This window comes from Lissotriton vulgaris, chromosome 9 (genome assembly GCF_964263255.1).
Source record: "Lissotriton vulgaris chromosome 9, aLisVul1.2, whole genome shotgun sequence".
Lineage (NCBI taxonomy): Eukaryota > Metazoa > Chordata > Amphibia > Caudata > Salamandridae > Lissotriton > Lissotriton vulgaris.
In genome coordinates, this window is record NC_141697.1 from 935,031,537 (window position 1) to 935,052,948 (window position 21,412).

Genomic DNA, 21,412 nt, shown 5'->3' on the forward strand with positions numbered 1-21,412 from the left:
ACTGCGAGACAGATAAGATATTTTTTAAAAACCTGTCCTCGACTATCTGGATTGCCTTGGCATTTTTAATGCCCCACAGGTCTGCCCCATACATTGCAAGTGAAAGACACTTTCCTCTATATATTTGAAAAAGTGCCTTCATTGGCCTAGCTCCTAGTTTCCTGGTGAATCCTATCACGGCCGCCGTGGCCCTGATCAGGACATTTTTTTTTTAGCTAGAATTTGAGTGCCCCACGTGCCACGGTCATCAAATAGGACTCCTAAGTATGGGAAAGTTGACACCTTAGTTAATATATTCCCTTCACAACACATGGTTCTCATCTTTGAATTTCTCTGCCCAATAGCCATTACATGAGATTTGGCAAAATGTATGCCCAGGTCCAACGATCTCATCAAGGCTGCAAAGGAATTCAAGAGTAGCTGGAGTCCTACCGCCGTTCTAGCTAGAAGTGCAGCGTCATCCGCGTATAACAAAGCGGGAATCATGCGTTTCCCTACACGGGGGATATCCTTACTGGAGGCAATTAAAGTGTGGTCTAGGCTGTTAATATATAGTGTAAATAGCAATGGTGCCAAAATACAGCCTTGTCTAACACCTGAGGCAATCGGTATTCCTTCAGTGCAGCTACCCTGTTGGTCATATCTCACAGTGGCAAATAAGTCCCTGTGTAAGTCAGCTAAAAAGTGGACAATATTCCTGTCAACTCCCAGGGTTAGAAGGATGGACCATAGCTTTGACCTGTTCACTCGGTCAAAGACCGAGGACAGGTCCATGAAGCCCAAAAAGAGTGTTCCCTTCTTTGCCACTGTGAATTACCCTATTAGTAACTGCAGGTTTAGGCATTGATCTATGGTGCCCATCCCTTTTCTGGATCCATATTGTGCCTCAGATAGTGAGCCCGTCTCCTCCAACCATCCAGTTAATTGACTAAGCACCACCCTTCCTAGTACCTTTACAGAGGAGTCTATAAGTGATATCGGGCGATAACAACTTGGGTCTCCTCTGTTACCTTTCTTAAATATTGGCACTATTACTGATTGTGCCCATGTGTTTGGCAGACCCAATTGACAAGCATTTACAAACACGTTATACAGTATTTTTGCCCATGTTTTAATATCTGATTTAAAAAGATCTGCCGGGACCCCATCAGGGCCCGGGGCCTTATTGCTCGTCATTTGTTATCGCTTTTAATACATCTGACTCTGTGAAGGACAGGGTATATTTTTCAATATTAAAAACAGAATCTGCAGGATTTCTATCTCCATCATATACCTGTTTAAAATGTCTGAGCCATCCTTCTTCCTGTATCCCACAGTCAAGCTCGCTATTTTCTGTGTCTTGGAAAAAGGGCCGATTGACCACCACCCAGAATTTGGCGCTGTTGTTGACCACATCTACAGAAAGGAGCTCATTCCAGGCATCCTCCCTGATTTTTTTTCCGCTTCCCTAGTGTCTCTTTATATAGTTTCCTAAGGGTAGCTATCTCTAGTTTGTCAGGGGGTACTGTTTTCAATGCTGCCAGCAGCTTACGATGGGCTGCAGAGCAGTTGTGGTCAAACCACTTCTCCCCTGTCCTTTCCTTGCCCTTGCCCGGGATTTTTAGATCACTGCTAATCTGGGTACAGATTTTAGCCGTCTGTTAGGCAGAGGGAGATTTTGTGCCCAACCTTTGCCCGTAGATTTTCATGAAACTCCTCAGGCACCACCCGGCACCATATTAGTCGCCGGGCCTGGTCAGTGGGTCTGATGTCTAACTTGCCAACTGTTGTGTAGGTTTTGCCCTCTTTCTTTAGGTCATCTTCCAGTGTCAACATTACTGGGTTATGGTCACTATAAGTTGACCAGGAGACACTGTATTGCGTTACCCTTCTTGCCACAGCGGAGCCTACGAAAATGTAATCGATGGTTGAGCCCTGACCATTTCCTGTAAAGGTAGGGATTTCCCCCCTTGATTGTCTTGGTGAAGTCAGGTCATTTCCGACCACCAATTCCTCCAGATAAGACCCTGCTGGGGTATGCTCAAAGTGTATATTTTCTTGCTCAGCCGGGCCCAGACAGTCCCAGACATGACAGTTTTTTGTACAGGAATGAACATTAAAGTCACCCATTACTATGAGCGAATAACAGCTTGCAATGTTTTTGCTGTATGAATCTAAAAAATCGTGAAGACTGACTAAATGCTCATTAAAATAAGCCTTATCAAAGGAATTATACAAATTGACCACAAGCCAAGTGCTGACAACTTTACTTGAGATTTGGACTGCCAGGCAGTAAGGTGATCCTGTTTCTACCAAGGGGTAGGTTCCCTGGATTTTCAAAGAGATTAGGGTTAAGAGCCCTCCCTTCGCCCTTCCCATATGGGTTGCTATCCAGGGCTGAACAGCATTGTTCAAAATGATCAAACTTCCAAGGACACTCAATATACTACAAAGTGACCCGCATTAAATCCTATCTACTTCCTTCGCCACAGTATGCAATGTAGTCCATAACTTCCTTTGGCCTGAAAACAACCAAATGTGTCCTTTTGATAAATGTGTCTTTTCAGGCGGGCAGGGTGACATGCAACTCTATTTCTCGGAGGCTCAGCTTGTCTCATTCAATGACTTGCCTTTTGGCAGTAAGGAATAACTAGCATGTATGTTAAAGCCTGACCTGCTTGGAGCTTTTGGTGTGCTGAACTTTCCAGACTCGCTCCTCCTGTTCACTCGGACCCACGTTTACTCCTGGAGTACGGCTCAGAGGTGGATAAGCTGAGAGTGGGTGCTTAAACAAGAACCTGCACTTTCGGTGGGTAGCTGCCCATCTTCTCAGTTCAGCTACAGGGCTTTAGAGTTTGGGACTGCAATAATTACTTATGCACATTATTAGAGCATTGATTAAGAGACTAGCCATGTGGAGGGGCTTATTGAGCATTTTAGCTGCGTCTCTTACTTTAGTAAATGTTATGTTTGGGGTGAAATGTTTGCTGAAGTTTCTTGTAATGGAAAATAGACAGGCAAAAGCAATCTTGCTTTAGCTCGAGGGCACCGGGTGTTGTGTGTGCAGGAAAGTATAGAATTGCAGGCTTAGAGGAGTTCAGCATTAGTTAACAAAGTGCACTTCAATTATGATTTGCTGGTAGGCAATACAAAGTATGCTATGTGATTTATAAGCACAAACTGCTACACATACGAGTGTCCTGACACTTTTCGAGCCTTGAGCCTGGAGAAAAGGATGGGAAGGAGGAAACTATTGAGGTGGTGCTTGTGTATAGGTGTTGGGAGAAGCAGAATAAGAATTTGTCACCAGTCATTGTCTACCCTACAAACTAAGTGTAACATGGCACAAATCCTGATGTTTAAGTATGAACAGTTGCGGCACGCCTTCAAGGCTGAGCAGATTGAGTTGCCCCAGATCCCAGAGTACGCACTCCTGGAAAATAGAGCCGTTCTGTGGGAGCTGGGAAGAGGGGCAATATCCTTCTTCTACAGCATTCTTAATCCTTAATAATAAAATGCCAGATCAGTTGCAGAAATTAAGGTTGAAATGGGAGGAAGACCTAGGGACTATGGAAGACATAGATTGAGAAGCAGCCCTGATGTACCCTAAGGATGATCAGATTAATACTTCGCTATGCCTGATCCAGTTAAAAATCCTTCACCAGGCTTATTACAAAAGGAGTAGGTGTTATAGAATTGGACAGGCCCCAACACCTAACTGCTTGAAATGCGAAAGAGAGGAAGACACCTTTCTGCACACAGATGATAGTATGTGAATTCCCTTCATTGCCCTAATTTACAATACTTGGGATCCCGAAGGCTGACAACCAAACAAGAAGAAAACTTTTGTATTCTGTTAATTGGCAATGATTGTGGTAAACATAACTTGACAAAGAACTGGGTATCCCAAAGGCTGCCCATCAAGCATGAATGGAAAACTAGCATGGATCTATACATGGGGGGAAAGAGAGATATGAGGCCAGGGGCTCCCCCAGGAGTTACACAAGATATTGAGTAGGTTGAATAGTTAGTTGATGGAATTCTATGGGTTTTGTGACAATGTCAAGACCCCAGATTGACATGGAACGGAGACCGGCGTGGCATGTGGCACCAACTGAGGGAAGGAAAAAGAGAATTGATGCCCCTGTAAGGTCTGTAGTTTGTTGTATTGTTGATTTGATGTGTCCTATGAGAAATGCACCACATACTAGTTGACTGTGGTTGTCTGTTGTCAAATGAGAATTGATTCTGGTACTGGCTTTATGATTAATTTCACTGTAATATGAGAACAAAACTTAAATAAACTTTTTTAACAAAATCATTTGTCACCTAGGGAAGTTTTAATGGTTGTATATTAAAGGGACCTGGATGGAGTACTGGTTGTACATTAATGGGCATTGGGGTTTGTCAAGAATGAAAGTAGCTCCAAGAAACAGCAAAATATCATTGTCAAGGTAGGGATAGGGTGGCAGTCATAAGCGTTGTAGAGTAGGCCACACATTTGAATGCCAGTTTGTTGTTCAGCGATATGAGTATTGACGCAACTTAATCCTGATTTGCTCAGTTCGTGGAATGTCCATGTGAGAAAGGGTAGTTTAGATGGTAAGAAGAACTTGTAAATTGGATCATGGGCTGAGAGACACCATTTGAGATAGTTACACACCAGATAGTCAAGAGATGTGGAGATAAAAGAAAGTTGTTGGATGGAGAGGAGAGTCCTTTAACCAGGTTCTTTTATAGTGAAAGGACAACAACAATTTTGAAACCAGCCAAGTAAGATTGAATGGAACATACAATGCATTAGAGCAACATGCTTAATATTTTGGTTTTTGATAAGTCAAAGGATGCACAAGACGAGGTTGGCAATCCTGAGAATGAGAATAAGCTCTGCAACTTTTATGGGTGAAGGGATAAAAGGTGGGTGGAGGGAGAGTGGGCAACGGATGAGCTGATTTTGGGCAAAGAGAAGCACAGAGATAGTACAATAAATCTCGGAGATTGTGGAGGGTAATGAAGTGACAACAGAAGATGTGGCATCCTGGAGCAGTAAGGAGTGTAGGGATTTTATAGTGCAGGTTAGCCTTTGAGGAAGTGTGCATTGTGCAGCGATATGGCTGTGAAGGCCAGTTACTTAATCTGCAAAGTGCTGAGGTGTAAAGGTTTTTTAGCAAGTGCAAAGGAGCAAGCAAATGTTTTTATTTTATCGTTACATATTTCAGGGCTTATCCATGGTTGGGGATAGGGTGTAAGTGGTATAAATGTGTGGAGCTGATAGGGAAAGTTAAAAGATGCTTGTAAAATGTTGTTAAATAAGTCACGTAGTGGAAATGAGAATTGTGGTTCGGACGTTGTGGATCTGATCACTGTGTGCTTATACAAACTGGATTTGTGTTTTTTCCAGGCCATGAAAAATGTTGTAGCAGGTCTAATCGGGAGGAATATGTCACTTTTAGGCAATACAGTTTATCTGGATGGCTAATTTACATGTGTATTTAGAGCCTTGACATGGTCCGTCAAGGACGATAAGTGTTGGCATGGATTAATTTGCAACATTTTGTGTTATATGTATTTCTAGAAATAAACCAATCAAATGGAATAAAATTTACTTTTGCATTAATGCATGACATATTTGAAAGTTGCGTAGACTTTGAGAATGGATGTGTGACATACACCTGATTGTTTAAAAATATCTTTGACATTCAAGAGGGTGTTTGGTTGACACCTTGGGCAGCAGAGTTTACTATAGTTCTTTTTTTTTTACCCAAGATTTATTATGGATTTCCTAGAAGTGAATATATTATGAAATGTGCAATGTTGAATGTTCTGCGACCCCATCAAACCATATCAGTTGGGACAATTGCTATATTAATCATGTTCTTGGCCTGGTGAATAGACATGGTCAAAGGATGAGACTTAGTAGTGTGGTAGAAAGAAGTAGTGTTTGAGAAGGATAATGTGGGGCCATTGTCATGCATGTGAATGCAGCAGGAATAATTATTGCTATGGGAATGGTTTGATAGAAGGTGATCCAGAAACATACTCTGATGGTTGTTGTTCAGGCTGAAATGCAAGTTATCAAATAAGATCAGGATAATGGTGAATGGGGGAAGAGTCCAAGATGAAATCCAGATCATTCAAAAATGTTCTTGTACCACTTCTGGGCTTTGAACTTCATGGTTCTTCTAAGCTAAAGAAATGCCTTTGACTTTTCTATCTCTAAGATTCTGTACTGTATAATAATATCTCTTATACATCCTTTATCTTCAGGCGAATACATCTCTAATAAGACATCTTTGTGTTAAAAATTTTCTATTAATATTTTTATTAGTTCAATGGTACAAAGCAATATATAATACAATCATACAGTGGAGGCTCCCCACCATTTAACTGGTATACTCAGCCACGTCCCTTCTCTGGCCCGCTTGCACTTTTGTATTAATTCTTAATCCTTTCAGCTGCCAATTACTCGAGAAAATATAAGCTCATTTGACACTAGCATATTGCAATAATTTGTGTTGACATTGTGGAGCATTCTGCTTGAAAAATATTCATACTGTTCAATAGTAAGCATAATAAACTTCTTCACCATGCATTGCTCATCACCAGCCTGCACAACATTCGTCTTTTTCCACTTTATGTAATGGCTCAGATGGAAATGGCCATTTAATGCTACTTTCTGACACTGAAAAGGTACGAAAATGCTCCCAACAATCTTTGGTCTCTGTTGTGGATGTGACGTCACCAGTGTCTTCCAAACTGGAAGGTCTAGGGGAGTGCCAGGTTTGCCCTAACCTTATGCATACAATCCAACAGGAGTGATGCTTTATTCTACTCATCAGTCCCACCACGGACTACATAATGGAAACAGGAGGGCCAGTGTGGGGACAGGAAAGGGGAATTGCACAAGAGAAAACAAAAACACAAGGCTCCACCACATCTTTCTTGTTACTTGGCTGGTCAGTGAGGTTTACGGAACGTAAAGAATTCCTATCAGGTAAAAGAGTTATATTGTATTGTTGCGATACACTCCCTTGTGAAGATGAATTAGTCTACTTGACTGTGAAGATAACCAAGCTCCTGTGCTCCTGTTCCTAAATTTGGCAATTTTTGTTTTATTAAAACTATAATACTTTATTTCTAATATTTGTGAATAGAAAATAAATCTGAACTATTCTCTTTAGTACTCCCTGTACTCTGTCCAAACCTTGTGAAGTCTGCGAGCTTGCTCACTGCAAAGCTTTGATACTTTTCGGGCTTTGTCAAGTTCAGTTGTACCAATCTAGCAATGCTTCTTGTCAAAATGCTTTTTGTAATTCTGTGCTTAGAATTCATCGACATTCATATTCACAGTTTATATTTACTTCTATTCCTAAAAAATGGACATAGATAAGGCAGTAGTTGCCACACAGCCCACATCAAATGTTTAGCCCTATTCGTGGGCATCTTTCAGATCTGCTATAGCTGGGGAAATCAGTCCACCACTTACATTTATAAAGATGTGGATCTTTATCACAAGTAACTAAAGACCATACCAGTTAATACCCCAGAAAACCATATGGCCTGGCACTCGTTTGTTGCTTAAACCTAGAAGTAACCCCCACCACACATTCAGTTCCTAATGAGCAGGTTTTACAGACAAAGGCAGGGGTGTAGTTTATTTCCTTAATTGAAATGTGATCTTTCTTTGCTTTCTACATGCTAACATCATGGTATGTGATAACTGGAGTAGTGAGAATAGACGGTTGTGATGTAAGATTTGTGATGAAGTTGCTGGTAGGCTTATCTACGAAATGCTGTGACATTTGGGCCCGGTATAATCTTGGTATCCAAATTGCCTCCTCTTCAGTTGAGTCCTCTTGAATCTCGTGACATGGATTGTGAACACCTGGGCCCATGTCCTACTTTATGCCACTGGGATGAAACAGATGTTTGTGGCCTCTGTTTTGGCCTGTGGGGCACTGTCTGTAGGGAGGCGCACTTACTATGCTCCACATATATGGTGGTGCACACTCAGTACACCTACTTAGGGCCCCATGACCACCCCACAATTGTATCCACCCTACAGACGAGTGCAGTTTCACACAGCACTCACCTCGAGGGCAGGGTGTCATTAATGCTGTGCTATCTTTTCAGTCATGAGTTTGTGCATGCACTGGAGACAACACATTGTTTTTAATAAAGCGCGTTCTCCAGGTCTGAGCCAGGTGCACACTCATTAAGGTGCACCCAGTGTAGACTGTGTTAATGCACTATTTTTACATAATACAGCCCCCTGGTCTTGATAATTGCTTCTGAATGGCTTGTGCAGTAGTGTGTTCCTGTATATCAAAGGGATGGTTAGAACTGCTAGTTTTTGTCCTATTGCTCGTAGAGTTCATTTAAGTTGAGAAGCTCAAGTATAGTATGAAATAATTGCCATTATCTACTCATGAAGCAGAGACCAGCATGAGCTTCTAAACTGGAAATAGTTATAAGTGGAAGTCAGTTCTATATACATAAGATCTTAGCCTCTTTTTTTCGCTTTCCCATTATGTGGTGCAGAGAAGCAAGGACCACAGAACGTGGAAATCACAAGCACATGCTTCAAAGGCAAAGGTGAAGGCTACCGAGGGAGAGCAAACTTAACGTCGTCAGGGATCCCCTGCCAGCGATGGGACTCCCAGACACCCCACAGACACAATTTCCTGCTAGAGAAATATGAATGCAAGTAAGTTTTTGTCAGAGCGGGTATATCAAAGTGTTCTAAATAAAGATTTACGTTTTGCAAGTGAGTCTTTGACCTTACAAAAATTATTGCCACACTCTGCAGGAAGAATCCACTAGCAAATAAGACCAACTTTATTCACTCTTTGTGATATTGTCTGTGTTGTTGCCCTGGTTGAGAATTAGATTTGAGAACATCCTCATGTAACACTCAAGAATCATATCTTAGATCTGCCAACCCTCACTTTTCCAACAATTTTACCTCCGATTACTAACATGAAATCCCAGTTTGTATCTGCTAGTCCTGCTATTTACAACTGTTTATATGAAATTTGGTTCTGAGCATAATGTAATGCTTCTAGATGTCAGTTTCCCATTATGACAAATGTTGGAATGTATTCTGAATGCATGGATGACACTTGCAAGAACTTCATATTTCTTTAAATGATGTACATTTGTCTTCGAGTTTCATTTGCCCTGGTTTATTGGATTGATTGAACATTATGGTCTGGGACTACCGACCACCCCCTCCCTGTCGTGTACACAACCACATCAACCCTTAAAGTAATTAGTCATGCGAGGAGTTTTCTTTGGAAGGCAGGGGGTCTCACGACCCCCCGGCCGTATTTATTAAAATATGAAAATAAAATAAAATTGTTAAAATAAACATGATTTACACAATCTTTAATATGCAAAATTCTGACATTAGATTTACAGCAATGTAGACGGGTATGAAGGGCTAACCTTAACAAATGTCTAATACAGCGTGTTCCTAACCGAATCTAACATCCTACGTATGAATTTTGCATCCTAATATTTCGGGCCTACGGCAAGGTCGCTAACCGGTGTCAGATCCTTATTATCCAGCTACGCCCTCACGTATGAGTGTGCATGCGCAACAGGGCCCGGTTACCGGGAGAGTACGTCCCTCTCCTGGTTACCCCGTACGCTCCGTGAACTCCATTAAACCAAAAAGGAGGGCCCTTTCACTCGCGCAGTTTTATGACGTCATAGTGAATGTGCGGGGAGGCTAACAGCCCAAGGAAAGCGTGACTCCCTCCCCCGCACCCTCCCGACCAAGCGGATATCCTGCCCCTGAAGTTCTAGGAGAGACCATTGTCCCCTCCCCTTGGACGACCCCATTTGAGAATGGTGACGCCCCCTAAGGACCTTAAATTGCTGCTCATGACCTTACTGCCACAGGCCAGATTGTTGACCGACAATCTGCCCCCCCCAACAAACTCCTACTCTGAAAGGTCATACCTACCTCGCGAAACCTTCTAACCATGCTAAAATATTCTTTGTTAGTAACTCAATGCCTGCCTCAGTCAAGTGGACCCCATCCTGCAAGTAAAATGGTCCCCCCAGATGCACCCATGTGGAATACTCTGCAATTGAGGTGTTTGGACTATTTCTCTAACTTGTTGTTGATCCTCTTTACCAAGGGATTCAATGCCCTAACAGAGTCCCCCCCCCCCCCCCCCCCTCCCCCTCCACTACAGCCTGGGTATCAACTGCTACCCTCCTTCACTGAAAGGTCATGCCCTAAACCAAACTTCTCACACCTAGCCCTCATATGCTTAGTGCCACTATCGGGCCCTATCAACTCCTTGCAATATCATATCTTGTCCCTATACTGGCTTTTGTAGGCAAGAGAAAATTCTCTGCAATGGTTTCAAACCCAAACTTGTACAAACGGACGCAGTCTTTCAAGAATCACAACTCCCCCCATATGCACCCCTGTGTTATGATCTGCTATTAGTAAGCCTCACTACTGCTGTTACTAGGTTTTTTGCATCCATGGGCACAATATGGCCTCACAGACTCGCTTCCCCTCTTCGGGGGGTATGAAATGTCTGCACCAGGGTACGGACATGTCGATCCCCTTCTGCCCAGGCGTCCTGGCGTACCTGTTGGTTCCGGCCCCCCAACCCCCAAAAATGCGTGCTAATTATGCTAGGGCTGACTGATCCAGGGAAATTCAACGTGCCGCCATGGGCCACCAGATGGGCTTAATTGAATAGCATTATGCTGCGCCCGATAGACACTGCGCTCCTGACGCTGCCACCCAATGACCGTGCCACTGAAAAGTCTAACCGTCCGTGTACGTCTACCTCCTTACTATGGAAGTCCCCAAAGGTGCTGTGTCTACTAAAATGGCAACTGGGAGCTCAGGCCCCCGTGAAGGCAGAGTCCAGCTTCCCAACAAGAGGTGCTGAGGTGTTGCATAGGCCTATTACTCCAGGCTTTGGCCAGGCACCCCCCTGTGAACTGCCACATTACGATCGGTGACCCTACCAATTGGTAACCTATGAATATACTATGATGACCGCTGTGGCCCTGCGAGCACAGGCGCCGTTACTGTAGCAATACCGTTTCCTTATAAGGAACATACTGCCATTTTATGTGCAGCAACCTCCCGCTACATTACTGCGGCCAGCCAAATCTGGGGTTAACACACCAATAAACAATCAACCCAGTGTTGGCACCTCCTGAGTCCTCCATCGATCGTCCATCACCCTTGACGTCATTGCTTGCCATTCCTGTACCTGACGTACGCGTCCCTTTGGCTGTCCACCTGTTGCAGTTGTTGCGGTGTGTAGCACTTCCCAGATATCCGCCATGAACCCGGCCATGCATAAATGGAAAAGACAAACACAAACGATTAGTGTTTCTGGCTTCCTGACGAAAGCTGCAGTACACATGCCCGTATTACATCGCCGTCACATGCTACGCCTTAGCTAAGATTAGCACCAGACGCATTCCCATAAAACTTGCAACTACAAGTGTTTAGCATAGCATCAGTCTGTGTGAATTACAGATATGGTGCCCGATAGTATGACCCTTAGTAAATAATAGACCTGGGGTCCCTAGTGAACACAATAGAGCCTTCATACACTTCACAGGTACCCTCTGCGGGTGGCCCTACCTGTGATGCAAGCCCACTACTGCATTCCCTCTTATAACTCCAGAAAAAACGTAACCTAGTTACTGTTACAATTTCCACCGAGGGTACCTGCTGTATCTTCAATAGCGCCGGGACGGATACTTAAGGAAGGTATAGCGTATAAATTGGAGAACTTTCGGTCTCATATGAAAGATTCCCCCTCCACTAAGTCCAGTACTATTTTCCTTACATGAGTAACTTCCCCATGAGAGCGCTTGTCATTAATGTAATAATGCGTTGGCTCTTTTCAGGACAGGTTAACCCGAAGCCAAGGGACTCTGAGCGTTGCGAGTCCTGTGTAGTTGAATAAACAGGATGTTGAAAGCCCCTAACATCACTTCCAATTTCTGCTTTTCTATCCAAGTTTTTAGGCATAGGATATAAGATTGAAAGGGACAGTCTTTTGCCATTTCAGCAGCAAAGTCTTTAAAATTAGGATTAGCACAGTGCTATCCATGCTGGGCTGTAAAATGGCCCAAGAGCCTTTCACCGCTCCCAGCACGCCATTACCACTTATTCTTTTGGTAGAATACCATCCAAGCCAACCTGACATGATCAAAAGCGACCCCTGACATGTTTCACCCTCCTCAGGGAGGTATCACTCTGTCCATACCCAAGTGCACACCCAGGCCTCTGGGTAGTTCTCAAGTGTAGGTGGAAAGCAGCTCCCGTATAGAGCACTCTCAGCATCAGAAGGACACTGTGTTTTGAACTCCGCCTTAATCAATGATACAAGAGTCTTTTACACGCTACTGGTTTCCCCAATTGAATTCATTATTAGGCCCACCACTGTGTTTGGCTTTCTGCTTTGAGTTGCAAAGGAACGTGGTTAACGTCTGTGCCTAGCAATAATGTACGGCGCAACCTGTGAACTGGCTTACACACCATCGTCAGGACCTACACTTGAATGGATGTTACTCAAAAGGAGGACCCCAAGAAAGAGGTCATTCGCATAGAGAAGTTTCCACGATTGTTTAACTATCAGTTCAGTTGATACACATGATAATTCTAAAGTGTTATACTTAAACTTATCATTGTGAAATAAAACATTCAACCCGGCAACCACTCAATGGGATTCCTCACATTTCAATGGTAATAAAATTAGGGGGGGGGATGCCAAATGTTGTGAAGCAATTACTCAAGTGGGGAAATGAAACCGCAAGAGTTCACACAACCCAGAATCAATTACGTACACATATTTTCCATGTTAGTTTTATGTAGCAATAGCTTGGTCTGGGGGCATCCAGGCGCCCCGCACATATACATCACACTGAAACCATTCCTATGCCCACCACGGTGTTATTTGCCTTTCAATGAAATATTCTCATTCCTTAATGGCTTTCCGCTGCAGTAACAACTAAAGTTAAGAAGGTGCAGCGACTGTAAATGACAAAACTGGGGTCTAGCCTAGTGTGCTGCACACTTGTAGTCTTTCTGTCATTTCCCCCAGCTATATATTACAAATATCATACCTATAGTCAGGATTATTAGCTTTGTCAGTGGCTGTTCGCTGCCTAAGATAAATCAGCAGCAACCATGACTTGTAATATAATTGAAAAAAGCTTACATCTGAAGCCCTGGGGACACCACAACACTATTGCTGCTACAAGTATCGCACCTATAAGTCCGGACTATTGGCTTTGTCAGTCGCTATCTGCTGCCTAACCTAAATGAGCAGCAACCATGATAAATAAATAAACAAACCCTACGTGGGCAATGGTCTGCTAACCTGCGCACTCCCTTCTGCAAAATAACCTGTCACGAATTTACTGGCAGAGGATTAGCATAACATCACAGATAAAACTGCTGTGGAGCAGTGCCAGGTGATCACTGTCATAAAGCGCTCACCATATTTAAATTACAGCATACATAGCAGCGTGCTCAAAATCTGCAAAATAACAAGTCTGAGGCATGGCTTGCTCTGCATTGCACAGCATCTGTAGCAAATAGTGAAACCGCTGAGCAGCGTACCATCCCTTTAAGGTGATCACAATCAACAAGTATGGTGTTGTATTCCCCACAAAAAGTCTACCTATAATTGCACAGGCTATTATCGACATCGCTGCGAGATTGACTGGTTCCCTGCAATCTATGTACTTCGTAAATTCGTGGGGAAAACCACCCAATGCTGGTGGAATCTGCAGAGTTTGGCCAATGGTCCGATATTTTCGACTTTAAAATCTGTTTACTGAAAATCATCACGTTTCTCGTGTGTCCAGTTTATTAGTCAACGGCCATTGGCTAAACAACTTCCAAAAACATATAATAGGCTACTGCAAACAGGTCTGTCATTTTGAAAACACTGGATTGGGATTGATGTAAATTTACGTTTGCAACATTAGCAGCTCGTGACGTCAACTCACGCTTCCATACCCTCTCCTCCTAAGGTGCTAGCACTGATGTGAATATGATGGCTGTTTCTTGTGGTGGTCACCTTAGCACTGATGTGTTCATACAGGCAACATGTTTCTCTACTGAATAGATCCCAGGAGATAGAGGTGTAGACCTCACGTCACAAGCGGGATGATTGGACGTCAGCAACAAAACACAGCTGTGTCTGCTGAGTACCCGGAGGCAAATAGGGATTAGAGCTTCAAAGACGTCATCTATCGAGCCCACTGTTTTATTAGAATCTCTGATTTACTAGCCTGAAAGGGAAGCACATGACTCCGTTTTCAATCGGGACTTAGGAGAATAATTAACGCTCTAGACACTGCAGTGAAGAGGAGCTCGGGGATCATTTGCACATTTCGATGCCATGAGCTATACCTATCTTCTTTCACTTCATACATTACTGCTCATTTTTTGTCAGGTTAAACAGATTTTTAGTAACAGTTATCGCAATATTGCTCATACCACGTTCCTTTCTCATTCATCACAGTGAATCTCAGCCGCCCTTTGTTCTAACAGAGCCCTGTATGAGCCCCAAGCCCACAAACATCAACAAACAAGGATTGGTCCCCGAGGCACCTGATCGAAAGTTAGAGTAGTGCCGGTTGCGACATTACATCTGGACCAATTACAAACTTTGAGAAACAACAGCCCCCACCATCACAGTGTTGTTTTTCCCGATCCAAGGACAACCCTCTTGGCAAACGAAAGAAGCCCCGCAACCCACCAGCGCACCACACACAGCAAAGAATGCGCGAGCTTTCAACCTTCGGGGGTGTGTACGCGTATCGGACAAACCCCCCACCTGCCCAGCACGCAAATGCACAGTAGTTTTTTACCCTAAGTCGGGAGCGGGGATACTCCCACCACCATTCAATGGCCTTTTGTCCGTTCTGAAGGGGCCATGCACCGCAGATCGAGCCGCCTACGCAGCGGAGCTTCCCGGGTGCCATCCACATTGCGGGCCTCAAAGCAGAGCAGGGCGACGAGTCGTCCACAGTAAGCCGCCAGTATCCACTCTGCTCTGGTGCAGTTCCGCCGCTGCTAATTCCCAAATGCCGGACTCCAGCACCAGCCTGCCTGGAAAACAAAAGAAGAATTGATTACAGCCTCCTAGAGGCTGGAAGAGGCAGGCCGTGGCGTGCTGGACCCGCTCTGCTTCTTTGCCACCGCCATCGAAAACTTGGGCTCCCGCTGGCGCCCGATCCTACGGTCACAGCTGCTCCGCAGGCCCCTGCCGCTCCGCTGCATTCCGCAATCCACCCATTTGTTCAGTGTTGAGTGGTCCGTAAATTCCAAGCCTGAAATAAAAAAATAAAATTAATCATCCCCTAGCTGAGGGGCACGGAGCGAGCCTGGAGAGCGCGGGTGCAAGAGGGCGCCTCCCGCGCTCCCCAGGCCTTTTAGCCCCTCCTGTAATGGGGGCGGTCCAGCTCCCGCTGGCCTGCCTCCACCTGGCCCCTTCCCTTGACCCGGAAGCACTCTTACTGGTTCCGGGTCAATGGTGGGACCTGCACCAATCGGTGGTGGGGCGCCCCCCCCCCCCCCCCCAGCCGCGTCATCAAGACGCGGCAAGAAGGGGGGGGCACGCCCCACCATTGAGGATACGGGGGAGGGGGGAAGCCGGGACCCGCCATACATGAGTGGGGGCCAAGCGGCCCCCCTTTCCTTTCTGTATACTCCGCATTGGCATTAAGCTGTGATTGAAGCATTTGCAGCCATCATTTTTGTGTTCCACCCACCCTTTGACACTAGTGACCGCAAATTAAATGACAATGTAAAACGTTTAACCCAGATGACAGATTATTGTATATTTTTAATGCGTACCTGTTCTTTTCATTGAAAGTCCTTCCCATCTGCAAGATATTAAACATAATATTTCACAATTCATCCGGATTATACTCAAAAACGTTTGGAATATCGGAGCTGACCACCATTCAGCAAATTCCCTGAAAGAAATGTTATTCATAATTAATATATAGTAATGTGGCGGTACGCTACTTCTCTGTACATCACTCCACTCAGTACCACTCTACTGTACGCTGCTCCAATCTGTGCCACTCCATTGTACACTATTCCACTGTATGCCATATGAGTATACTAATAGGGAAATTGACGCAATCGATAAAGAAAGAATAGGTAGAATAATGAAATACAAGAAAACAGGAGATTAAAAAGGAAATACAATGTGGTGATTATTAAACATGTCCCTCATGGAGGTTGTACACATGACGCATGTTAAAAATGGATATAGCTTGCAGGATTTAGAATCCACCATCTCAGAGATTACCCCCACTTCTAAATTATGGTGACCCAAGAACTAGCAAAGCTAAATCAAAGTCAAAATGTTCAACAGTCAGTCGTCTCTTCTTTCAGTTGATGTCTCTGAATCAAAATGTGAAGAATTTGCAAACCCCCTTGTTGAGAAGGACAGAGCCATCAAAATTTCCTTCCTTCATCCTCTGGCCTTCCCGTCACTGACGGCCATAATGTGGAAAGCTAGACAACTGGTCTCATTTCACAGAAAGCGTGATTTACTCCATATTCAAGTAAAGATTAAACCTTCTAACCACTTTTTAGACATGATGTCCAGAAACATACTGAAAGAACAAAAAAAATGGTCTGCAATACTGGGCCACTCTGATTTAACATCTCTTATACAAACTGTGTTCCCCGACTGTACGAAAATAGGTCAGATATCATCCTGCTGAAGAAACCCTCAGCTGATACCAAAGACCTCAATAACGTCTACCCAATATCAGGACTACCTTTCCTAAGGAAGGTGATAGAATGTTGTGTATAGATTCCTATATACCATCATATCTTGGCTAATGACCCTTTTAATATGCAATTCAGCCTAGAAACCGCTTTCTTTATTCAGGAAACTTTTGTCTTCATATGCTTCTATCGTGCTGCATTTGGTGCTGTTAATCAACCATCACATTAACATCTTTGAAAAATGGAGTAGGCGTTCACATAGCAGTGCCTTCTGTTTGCCATATTGGTGCCAATTGGTTAACATAGGTAACTCTCTCAATCTTTCAGGGTTACTCTGTTACAGGGTCACTCAAAGCTACATATGGTTTCCTATATTTCTTAATTTATATGTGGAGCAGGTCAATGTATACTAAGGAAATCCGGGGACCTCTATCACCAATATGATGACTGTACAGAGTTCAATCTCAAAATCTCCTCTCCAAACGATCTCTCATAACTAGCAGCTTGGAGAAGATAGAAACGCACCCCCTTAAAAACTGTTTTCTTGTTAATCTAACCAAAAAATATTCAACCTCCTTGTACTATCATCCATAGATTCCGGCAGCCTCCTGGACTGGAAACCCACAGTTGTTGAATTAATGCAATGTCTTTGGGATTCATTCTCAAAGACTCAACCAAAAATCTCCCATTAATGCCTAGGCCAGCAGTGTACGATACTAACTTACTTTGTTTTGTGTATCGGTAATTTATTCCTGAACAAGACTTAAAGGCCTTAGTACATTTTCTTGTTCTCTCTTCATTGGTTTACTCTTTCCTCGTGGCATAACAGTACATCTTGCCCCCATTAAGGCTCTGTTACATGGAGCGGCTCCATTTCTTTCTCAATGCAAGAAATTGGGCAACATTACTCCTGTTTTTGTAACCCTACAGTGGTTGTCTGTTGAAGCGGAATCTCAATTTAAATATCGCCTGTGTCAGACACAAAGCCTTACAAACATCTATTCCTATGATTCTGGCTGAAGATCTGACTATTTCCACTTCTGATTATGTTTGTGCAGTGAAGACTCCCTCTCTTGAGCTCTGCAATGCTACGAGAATTTGGAATTTCCTTCCTTTTTTGCTCTGTTCCCTTGATTTCTATATTTAAAAAAAGCTAAAAAATGTCCTGCTCTAAAGGCATTTTCACTGTGTTCAATAATAATTCTTGTCTTCGCAAATTTTAAAATACTACCTCTGAAGTATCTGCCTGTTATATTCTGCTTCCTTTTGTTGCTTTTGTTGCTTTATTATTACTGCTAACTTGTTTCCCGTTTTTATTTGCAGTCTCACAATTGTTTTGATGCTAGTTTCTCTCTCATGTATCCCATATAAATCTGTGGATGTTCCTCTTATTTGCTTGGTGGAATGCTTGATGTTTTATTGTAGAGCGCACTAACACTCCAGGCCCATATGGGTTTGTGCTGTAGAAAACTGCATGGATTAATGGAAATGACATAACTATGGAAAACCAAACAATATATATTGATGCATCTGACATCATTTGGCTTCTAGGAACATATATGAAACATATATGAAACGGGGAACAAAAAGGGTACATCCGTTCCACAAAATTGTAGTAACTGCCCTTTTAGTCCATGCCAGTGTCTTTCAGTGGGCCAGTAGCATATAAACCAAATTCCCCCCTAATGTGTAGGTTTCCTCTATCCCTGTCTTTGTTGCTTTCTACCTTGAGCTTTACCTCCTCCATTCATTTAGCGAATACAAAGATTAACCTATATGATCCTGTTTTGCAATTGGGCTGTCAGCCTTAAGATTTTTAATGCCTCAGCCATGGACTTGTTTAAGTGTTATTTGCTACGGAGTGTAAACATCAGTATAAAAAGGGAGCCACACCTATTGGGGGTTATTGTCTCTTCATAGACTGGTGATAGCTTCTTTTATATTTTAGTTGTGTAAAATTCCACGTTGAAAAAGAGTTTTTTTTCTCTTGATGTTTTAGAAATGTTTTAGAAATGTTTTGATTGTTAGAAGATGTATGGTTTCAGGTTTAGAATGCAACCACTTATTAGTCCATTACTAAAGTCGAAAATAAATGCTGCATCAGTGGATGACTCTGATGTAATGCACAGTTATTCAAATTACAGTGCCTCATTGGTCGTCGTTATGCTTAGATACCGGCTGTTTATAGTGAGCATATCTTAGTCGAACAAGCTTCTGTAATTGAGCCTTCCCATCAAATCTGCAGGTATCGACGGATTGTTTAGTACGTTTTGAAAAAAGTACATTAGTTGAAACATAGGAAAATGTGAAGATTTAATAGGCACATTTTATTAAGGGGATTATGCTTTATATCTCTAGTTAAAGTCAGTGACATACTTCATATGAACATACATTATGCTTGCAGGAAACATCAAGATTACTTTTTTAACTAGGGCATTTTACCAGCATTTTGTGATTCTGATGAAGCTTTCTTGACTAAATCAATGGAGTGAGACACGCACCGTTAGTTGTACCAACAGTTGTAAGAGTATAAAGTTGTTGCGTGCAAACCAGGGTTTCGCTGTCTGAACCATTCAGCGTTGCGATAAATACCAAGAAGCAATTTCCCAATGGGAGTTGTCCTCCAGTGCACCGCAGTGATTACCCGAAGGTATAATAAAGTTCAATCAAACACCAAATGTCGTTCCCAAATGTATTTATGGTTGATTGTATTCAGTTAGTCATTCCAAATTCATTGCTAAATCCAAATGGTACAGGTATTCCTTAAATATCAGTGAATACATCCATGGATTTCTTTCCTACATCCCTATGCATTTCGGGCTTTTCCAGCCCTTCATCAGGGGAATAGTCTGTGAAAATAATGAAAAACGGACTGTATTCAGGGTAGATGTCTCCCAAATATCAGCAGCATAGCAGATAGTACGTCATAAATAACATAACCAAAAAGGTAAACTTCTGAAATTCAGACATGCGACATGTATTAAAAAGAGGTCGTCCACTAAACGTGCCAAGTAGGTGTTTGTGAGGGTGAAAATGCATTAAATGCAGAAAAAACGACTGAACCCAAAAAAAGTGTAAAACAAACTAAAACATCGTGAACACGGTGTAAATACACGATCATGCGTTGAAAGTGCCAGTGCTGTTCAGACAAACGTCCCAATCAAATGTGCACGAAAATGCGTGAAGTTTTCTGACTACGAGTAAAAGTCAGACCGTACCCCAAATAAACCAACTTACTGGAGAAAGATGATATCCAGGCCGGATATATCACAAGTTTCTGCTCGCGGGTGCGTGGCGAGCTCAATAATGCTCGTATTTTAAACAGCACGCCCGGTGACTCTTAGAACACAAGAGCAACATAAGAACAGCTAATACCAAATTCTCTGTAGCCATGCACTTTCTGGAACGCAGACACAATGTTGCACAACTGCAATTCACAATTTTGGAAAATGTGGCCAATCAAGAAGGGATCAATCCCAAAAATAGACTATTACAAAGAGAAAACTTTTGGATACGATATCTGAGCACGATGCAGCCCACAGGGCTAAATGATCGCATGGAATTTTTGTGTTATCTCTGACTTATAATTGTCTAATTAGAACTGTCTTAGACATGCATTCTCGTATATGCACTATATTTTTTAATTTACATTTATTTTTCTTTTTACTCTTTTTTCTTTCCAGGATTTATCCTAACCACTCTTTGGTTCATTGAAAACTCTTCTTTCCTGTCCGTTCCTTAACTTTTTCAACATGGCCGCTGCATGCTTCACTACTTACAACTCACATTTCCGGACTGTTTCCTCAGTCCGTCGTCACCGAGTATGTTATTCTCAACACTGGCACTATCCCTTTAACAGCTTCCACACTCAGATTGCTTAGTCCGCCATTTATGCTGTTCAAATGCACCGGGCGTGCTGTTTAAAATACGAGCATTATTGAGCTCGCCGCGCACCCGCGAGCAGAAACTTGTGATATATCCGGCCTGGATATTATCTTTCTCCAGTAAGTTGGTTTATTTGGGGCACGGTCTGACTTTTACTCGTAGTCAGAAAACTTCACTCATTTTTGTGCACATTTGATTGGGACGTTTGTCTGAACAGCACTGGCACTTTCAACGCATGATAGTGTATTTACACCGTGTTCACGATGTTTTAGTTTGTTTTACACTTTTTTTGGGTTCAGTCATTTTTTCTGCATTTAATGCATTTTCACCCTCACAAACACCTACTTGGCACGTTTAGTGGACGACCTCTTTTTAATACATGTCGCATGTCTGAATTTCAGAAGTTTAACTTTTTGGTTATGTTATTTATGACGTACTATCTGCTATGCTGCTGATATTTGGGAGACATCTACCCTGAATACAGTCCGTTTTTCATTATTTTCACAGACTATTCCCCTGATGAAGGGCTGGAAAAGCCCGAAATGCATAGGGATGTAGGAAAGAAATCCATGGATGTATTCACTGATATTTAAGGAATACCTGTACCATTTGGATTTAGCAATGAATTTGGAATGACTAACTGAATACAATCAACCATAAATACATTTGGGAACGACATTTGGTGTTTGATTGAACTTTATTATACCTTCGGGTAATCACTGCGGTGCACTGGGGGACAACTCCCATTGGGAAATTGCTTCTTGGTATTTATCGCAACGCTGAATGGTT

General features: G+C 42.8%; 1 protein-coding gene across 3 annotated transcripts in view; it reads left to right on the top strand.

The window, feature by feature from the left end:
* Positions 1-21,412, top strand: part of MST1 (macrophage stimulating 1) — a 506,796-nt gene that overhangs the window by 249,592 nt on the left and 235,792 nt on the right. For 2 of the 3 annotated variants that reach the window (XM_086938776.1, XM_086938777.1), the window contains exon 9: positions 8,512-8,686. In XM_086938776.1, coding sequence (XP_086794902.1) covers positions 8,512-8,686 — 175 coding nt within the window. The remainder of the gene's footprint in view (positions 1-8,511; positions 8,687-21,412) is intronic. The other variant, XM_086938778.1, reaches the window with a different exon arrangement.